Here is a 7,175-nt window from a genome sequence, read left to right on the forward strand (position 1 = left end):
AATGCGCTGCTGTCATGAAATTACTTTGACCTTGACATGCGAAAAAGACAGCAGTGTTCTCATTACAGAGTTCTTAGTGGTTTCAGAGTTAAAACACATAATACTGGAGGGGACAACCTCCCTGCTATTGTTCTCAGGCCTTGACACTCAGAACCACCACTGTGTTCCTTGTGGTGGCTCCAGTATCCATATGCATACCTTGGTGTTTACATGTAGAAGTTTCCACCTGGCAGGGAAATTCTAGTGTCACCATGGCACTATTATGCCACTGTGTTTCCAGGGAGAGAAAGTTTAAAGGTATGCCTTACTCAAAGTAGTAGCTTTGGTTGACAGTGGCACTGGCCTCCCTTGTGTGTGGCTCTGAGGGATGACTGTGTGGCACAAAGGCATTCTGGGATTTCTTTACCCATGAGTTGTGGGGGATGGACTTCTCTAATCATTTAGGGGACTTTTGAAACTATACTGGAAGATGGTTAGTACTTGAGTGTAGCTCACCGAAGTCAAGCACTACAGTGCCAGTTGCACTAGCTGACAGGTTAGAAAGTGAAAGCTTCAATGTGCATCCCCTGGAAAAGCCCTCCAGATTGATCCGAGTGTGGCATCGCACATGCACAGGGAGAATCTTTATATTTAACATGGAATTTGTGTCTGTTGCACAGCTTAGATTTGAGCACAGATCAGCCTGCCAGTGCTTCACAGTCCCCAAACTGCCTTACCCTCTTACCTTGTTAATCAAGTATCTTACAGTTTCCATGTTACTCATTCAACAAGCTCCTGTGAGGCAGGGCAGAGCTCTTTACCCTGCACCTCAGCTATGCACTGAGACAAATGCTTTAGACAGATTTAAGCAAGCGGCTGGTGACAAGGCAGGCAGATGATTCTGACTTTACACTTGGTCAAAATCTTTCCTGCTAAAGCTTGCAACTGGACCTTACCCTCAGGTTTTTCCTTCCACTGCCCAGGGAACACATTCTCAGCAAAATACTTTCTTACCTTTCTATCATTTCTCAACTAACTTTGTCATGTGCCACTGCCCCTTTTTGAATTGCATGTCTGCTAATCTGCACTCCTTTATTCATCCCCTGCATTCCTGGGGAGGTGCAATTTTGCTGCAGCTGTGTCTGTTGAAGATGAGTAAAGGCATTGTGGGGCTGTACCTTTTCTTGTTGGGCCATGCTGCTCATCAGCATCCCATCTGTTTGGCAGGTACATGGACTTCTTTCCCATTCCCTCCAATGCCAGCACAGACTTCATGTTTGAGAAGAGTGCCAATTACTTTGACACAGAGGTGGTACCAAAACGTGGTGCAGCCCTGCTGCCTCGAGCCAAAATCATTACTGTTCTGATCAACCCTGCTGACCGAGCCTATTCATGGTATCAGGTAACTTCCCTGCGCTGTGCTGGGAGTAAGGGCCACAGAGATATTTCAGTGGGGGAAGGTAGAAAGCCCATGATGGGCTTCCCTAGAGGAGACAGGCTTCCTGCAGGGTGTGGACAGATTCACATACAGAGGCATTGGTGGGTGGCTGTGCTGAGTCATCCGGGTCTGCACTGTGAAGCGTAAGGTGGAATCGTGTTCCTGCTCCTGAATTCAGCTTGTGTTTTTCAGCACCAGCGTGCTCACAATGACCCTGTGGCGCTCAATTACACCTTCTACCAAGTGATCTCTGCGAAATCCCAGGCCCCGCAGGAGCTGCGCAACCTGCAGAGCCGATGCCTGTTCCCCGGCTGGTATTCCACACACCTGGAGCGCTGGCTGACCTACTATCCCTCTGGGCAGGTAGGAGAGGGTCTTGTGGAGCCCCTTGCAGGTTTAGTGTAGAGGAGAGGGGAACAAACTGATTCATAAGCATGTGCTCCCCACATAATTTTAATTTTACCTTCTTTCTTGTCTTTTGGAACAAAAGCTTTTTCTTTCTTCTGTTATGAGTGGGTAAGAAATCAGGCTTGAATACTCCAATCTTGCACTTTATTGTATTTGTAAAAGGAAATGAATGCTGTAGGATACTGTGATCTCCTAGAAAGCTCCACAGTACTGGGAATTTCAGCAAGAACAGCAGTGGTAGCACTCCCTTCTTTTCATCTTGGCAGTCTGCAGTCCAGGGACCCTCTTCAGGCCCAGAAGGTCTTCAGCCACTTGCTGTGGTTTTGTTGCTTTACAGAGAGGCTCGTGGACTCTGTCTCTTGTTAGTTCTCATGTTGTGAAGCCTTTAGCTGTCTGCTGAAGGGAAAGTTTACTGCAGAGATGTCAGGATTTGGTGTTTTGTATATAAATTTGCAAAAATGCAAATAAATAGATACTGGGGACTATTTAGGTCTCTAAATTATGAAGAAGTTTCTAAACTGTCTGAGTATCTATATATCTTTATATCTTTATATATCTATATCTATGTCTATATATATATGTGATAACTGTGAGTCAGGATACGATTTTTCAAGTTCTTTCTCCTGCTGGAGTTATTCTGTAATCCAGCAGATATTTATAATGTCCATTTGGTCTCTTATTCTTTGTCCAAGCAGCACAGCCTGAACTGTACCTGACAGATCTGTCAAGACTAAAAGAGAGATGGTAAAGCATTCTTAGGCTTGTATCTCATAGCCTTACTGTTCCTGGAGGTTATTGCTGTGAGGAATGATGGAGCCAAACACACGCCTCCTTGTTCTTACCACAGGACAGTCTTCAGTTCATGTGATTATTGCTCCATTCTGTTCTTTGGAGTAGGTAATTTATTAGTGTAAATGTTGGTCATTGTCTATGAGACATGTAACAGGAGAATACTTAGCACAATGGCTGCTGACATCCAAAAAAAAAAGGTTTTCAGGGACAATCTGTACATGTTGCTGCTGGGCCTTAGTGCTTAGTTACAGAGCACTTGACCAAAGACAACTTTATTAAGCAAATCCTGTCATGTTGAACTGTTATATGGTACTTGTGGCCCATATCATAACTTCTCTATCTCTGGTGACAAATGGACCTCATCCCTGCACTGTGTTGTTCTAGAACAGACAGATTTTGGCTGCCTGCACTCACAGGCCAGGGCAGTTAGGGGTGGAGGAAGCTCAGAGGTGTCAGCACAAGCTGGTAGTGGCTAAGGCAACTGTTCTCTTTTCAGCTTCTCATTGTGGATGGTCAGGAGCTGAGACACAACCCTGCCTCTGTAATGGACAACATCCAGAAGTTCTTGGGAGTTACACCACTCTTCAACTACACCCAGGCCCTCAGGTAGGGAAATAACTCCATTTTGGGAGGATGCTCTCTCAGCCAGGAAGCCCATGACTGAAAGAATACTTCTTGTCTCTGATCACAAGATCTACCAACATTTTGGTTATGCCTAACCCTAAAATTAGATTCAGATAGCATGAGATGCTTTGTGGAGACTGGAATCACACCTTGGTGTTTCCTGAAATTATAGGGGAAGGACAAGGTTTTGACACTGTCATGGAGAAGAATGAAGTTGTTCACAGCAGTAACTATGATGTTTTTTCCATTTGGTCTTTGTGTTTCAGAAAAGGTGTTGGAATTATTAGCACTCCTTATGCTTTGTGTTATACCTGTATCTGACAAAAAGTAGAGGAGGTATGATAAAAAATGTGTGACAATCTGCTCATATCTTCACCCAGATGGAGAGTAGGGCCGCACTGCACAGTTTTGAGGTAAAGAGCCTGTTATTAGAGATGACATGGATTTGACAGGTGCCCAGAGCTGTCTGAGGGAGCATTAGCAGAGGCACCATCTCACTGCTACAGTTACAGGATGTTACCGAGTTGTGACTGTGATCTTGCCCACGCTGCACGTAAAGTTAATTTGAATAGATTAAGTGCTGTTGAAGGTGTACTGTGGCCATACCAGTGTTCAGTGGAAACTCTGCAAGCCCACTGAAGATGCTGCATATTGTTCTTTGCAGCTGAAACCTGTTTTCACATCTTCTTTGTTGTCACAGCCTATTCCAGCTGAGGATGGTGGGTGGGGATGCATGCATGTAGACACAAAACAATTGCCCTTTCCTTTTACAGCAAAGAGAGGACAGCTATTTCAGTTCTCTCCCTACAGCTGTTTCCAAAGGGGTGGCACACAGCTCCCCAGGAAGGAACACATTTAGAGAAATGTCAGGTTCCTTGAAAGCTTCACTTGCTGCAGCACAGGTGCTGATGGTGAATGGAGGATCTACAGTAGTGGTACTGGCTGGTGCCCCTCAGCCAGTCAGAAAAGAGATGGGATTTGTCAGCTTGCCTCAAATTTCTTCAGGTGACTTGCTCAAACCTCAAGCTCACCTTTGGCCAGCTGAAGGGACAGACCAAGCCAGATCCAGACAAGGTTCCCAGCATTGCCTCATGCCTGTGTTTTAGCAAGAAAAGAAACACTTGACTCTTTATAAACAGTCAGGGGATTCTCTAATACTCAGCTATAGAGAGGAGATTTAAAATAATTTACATACACCAAAAAACTGATTATTATCTTTCCCCCCAGCTGAAAAGACAAATTGTGCAACCATGTTACATCTGAAATTTGCATAAAGCTGAAACTGTCATGTTTGTAATAGATTTCTTGACAAATTAGTCCAGTGAAAAAAAAACCCAAGGAACCAATATCACAAAATAAATAGGTAGAACACCAAAATAGGAAATAGCGCTGGAGTTACTTAATTTCTGCTGTTGCTAATTGGGTATGTGGCTGTATCTTTCAAAGATAATTGTCTCTTTCAGATTTGATGAAGCAAAAGGATTTTGGTGCCAGCTGCTAGATGGAGGAAAGACTAAATGCCTAGGAAAGAGTAAAGGAAGGAAATACCCCGATATGGATTCCTTGGTGAGTAGCTGTCTCAAATCTCTCAGCAACAAGAGATGTAGAAACATCCCAGCAAACCCACATGGATTTTCCTACCATCTGTTCTAGATGACCTGTGGAGCATGTGTTGAGGGGAACATCTTTCATGCTCATGTGGTCTATTTTTTCCACACAGTCACGGCTCTTTCTAAGAGACTTCTACCGGGAGCACAACATTGAATTATCCAAGCTGATGAACAGACTGGGGCAGCCCCTTCCAACCTGGCTCCGAGAGGAACTGCAGAACTCCAGCTGGAGCTGAGAGGGACTCCCTTGCCCCCAGTGCCATTGGGATGTGTGGTGCTCCAACGTGTGCTATGATGCCATCTCTTGTCAAGCCAAAACAACTGGACAAAGCAGCAGGAGCAGAGAATGTGCAAATGTGGAGCCTTGCCCCACCCTTGGAAAGGGCTGCTGCCCTGACACTGCCTCGGGGCATAGAGTGCAAGTCACATTCTTGAGTATTAATGGTGTGCTACTACAATTTGACTTTTACTTAGAGGAAGGATTTGAAATGCGAGGCCTATTTAGAGCAGGGGAGAGAGAAGAGTTAACACTTTGTGTATTTTTAAATTACTTTTCTATGAAACAGGCACGAGCTGGAGTTAATATGTGACTCTGAGCCCAGAAGTAAAGGTGGAAGAGGAGAGACAATTGAGCCCACTGCTGAGAAAAGAGCAGCAGCCTAATAAAAGGGGAATCTAGTGCAGTGAAGCCCAGCTTTTATCCATAGTCTAGTTGGCACAGTGAGGCCCAAAACCACCTCATTCCTGCCTGTACCGCTGCATGGGGATGGTGGGGACTGCACCTGTGGGGACAGAGAGAGACAGGTACCCTTGTCTCTCCTTATCTGTAGTGCTTTGGGTGTGATACAGTGTCTAGTGACTCTGGTCAATGAATTGCTTTATTATCTTAGAAAAAAGGTTTGCCACATGTGGCAGCAACATGGCAAGTATTTCTCTGCAGGGACTTAAGACATTTAAAAAGATAACGAAGGTGCAGTAAATTCCCTGTAGAGCACTTGGGAGCTGTGTGCAAGTGCAGCACAGAAGCAGGGGGAGGCAAAGCTCAGGTATTGTAAAATGAGGCTGATGTTACAGCTGAAAGCAGGCAATTCAGTTCCCCATGTCTGATCAGCTTAAAAAAAAAATCCTTTTCCAGCAGTCCTGTGCCCCTACCACATAGTCCAGTTGCTAGCACTGTTTTAATCTTCTTGCATGCCAACAGCCCAACAAGAAAAGGAAAAAAAAAAAACAGTTAAAAGTAAGTTCAGATATAAAGGGATGACTTTGCACCAGAAGTGGCTTCCTATGCCTAAAAGGGGCATTCTGCATATGGTAAAATAAGTACACTAAGGTACTTTGCCTCCTCCTGCAGTTGCTGGATAATTATTCTCAGAGGAAATCCTCCATCATGGTTGTATATATTTTCTTTGAACCCTCCTTCCCAGGCACAGGTGGTCCTTGGAGAGTGCTGCGAGGGGCAGGATCCACATGAATAAGTTATGGAAACTTCCACAACTGTCACAAGCCACTTCTCTCTCATCCAGAGAGAAGTTGCTTCAACTGAGCTTTTCCATTGAGCCTTAGGTATTGTGTTTTTCTGAATGAATGGTGCATTTACCGTTGTATGTAAATGTATATAGTATGCAATATAGTATTTTATTTCATGTGCCCTTGGAAAGGGCTATTCTGTGCAGCCAAAAAACAGATGGAAAAACTAGAAACCCCTCTCTCATTCCTGTTAGAGAGAAAAGCCCACAACTTCCTGCACTTGATTCATGTACAGCATCATTCACATTGAATGATAATGAAGAAATTCTTGGCTCTCGAAGCTGAGCACATGTGTCTGAATAAAGGCTAGAAGTAGTAGTAAGTGGAGATTCAATAAATGTACTACTTATTTTTCTTCTTTGTGATGATTTGGAGTGGTGTCATGGACCCTAAACTGGTACAAGGGTAAAAAAACCTGAAAATCCTCCTCCAGGTCTTTGAGCTGGTATTTGGAAGGCCAGCAGTGGTGTTTAACTTACCTTTGAAACAACATAGAAGCAGTGTGCTAGAGCTTGCAGCCTGGAGTTTGACACTCATTCTCACTGGTTTGCAGTAGTGGTGACTTTGGGGCCATTCCTGGCTACTGTAGTTGTTTCCAGCTGCTGTGCCTGCCATAGCAGAGCTTAGCTCTGTCCCTCCTGTCCAGCTGTGCCTGGCACAGCAGCCCTTACAGTAAAAACTGGAAGGAAAGCATTGTTTGAATAGTCATGCTTGCAAGAGCATTGTGAAACAGTCCTACAGCTCTCCCTTCACCAGACACTTCACAAATAATCCTGGCAGCAGCAAGGCATTTTCAC

General features: G+C 44.5%; 1 protein-coding gene across 6 annotated transcripts in view; it reads left to right on the forward strand.

The window, feature by feature from the left end:
- The window catches only part of NDST2 (N-deacetylase and N-sulfotransferase 2), a 128,054-nt gene extending 121,321 nt beyond the window's left edge, over window positions 1-6,733 (forward strand). For 5 of the 6 annotated variants that reach the window (XM_021548854.2, XM_021548874.3, XM_021548864.2 and 2 more), the window contains 5 exons: window positions 1,207-1,381; window positions 1,610-1,780; window positions 3,114-3,223; window positions 4,705-4,807; window positions 4,962-6,733. In XM_021548854.2, the coding sequence (XP_021404529.1) occupies window positions 1,207-1,381; window positions 1,610-1,780; window positions 3,114-3,223; window positions 4,705-4,807; window positions 4,962-5,087 (685 nt within the window). In that variant the 3' untranslated portion in view covers window positions 5,088-6,733. Of the gene's footprint in view, window positions 1-1,206; window positions 1,382-1,609; window positions 1,781-3,113; window positions 3,224-4,704; window positions 4,808-4,894 lie in introns of all 6 variants that reach the window. The other variant, XM_021548891.2, reaches the window with a different exon arrangement.
- The last annotated feature ends 442 nt before the right edge of the window (window positions 6,734-7,175 follow it).

This window comes from Lonchura striata, chromosome 7, assembly GCF_046129695.1.
Source record: "Lonchura striata isolate bLonStr1 chromosome 7, bLonStr1.mat, whole genome shotgun sequence".
Taxonomy (NCBI): Eukaryota; Metazoa; Chordata; class Aves; order Passeriformes; family Estrildidae; genus Lonchura; species Lonchura striata.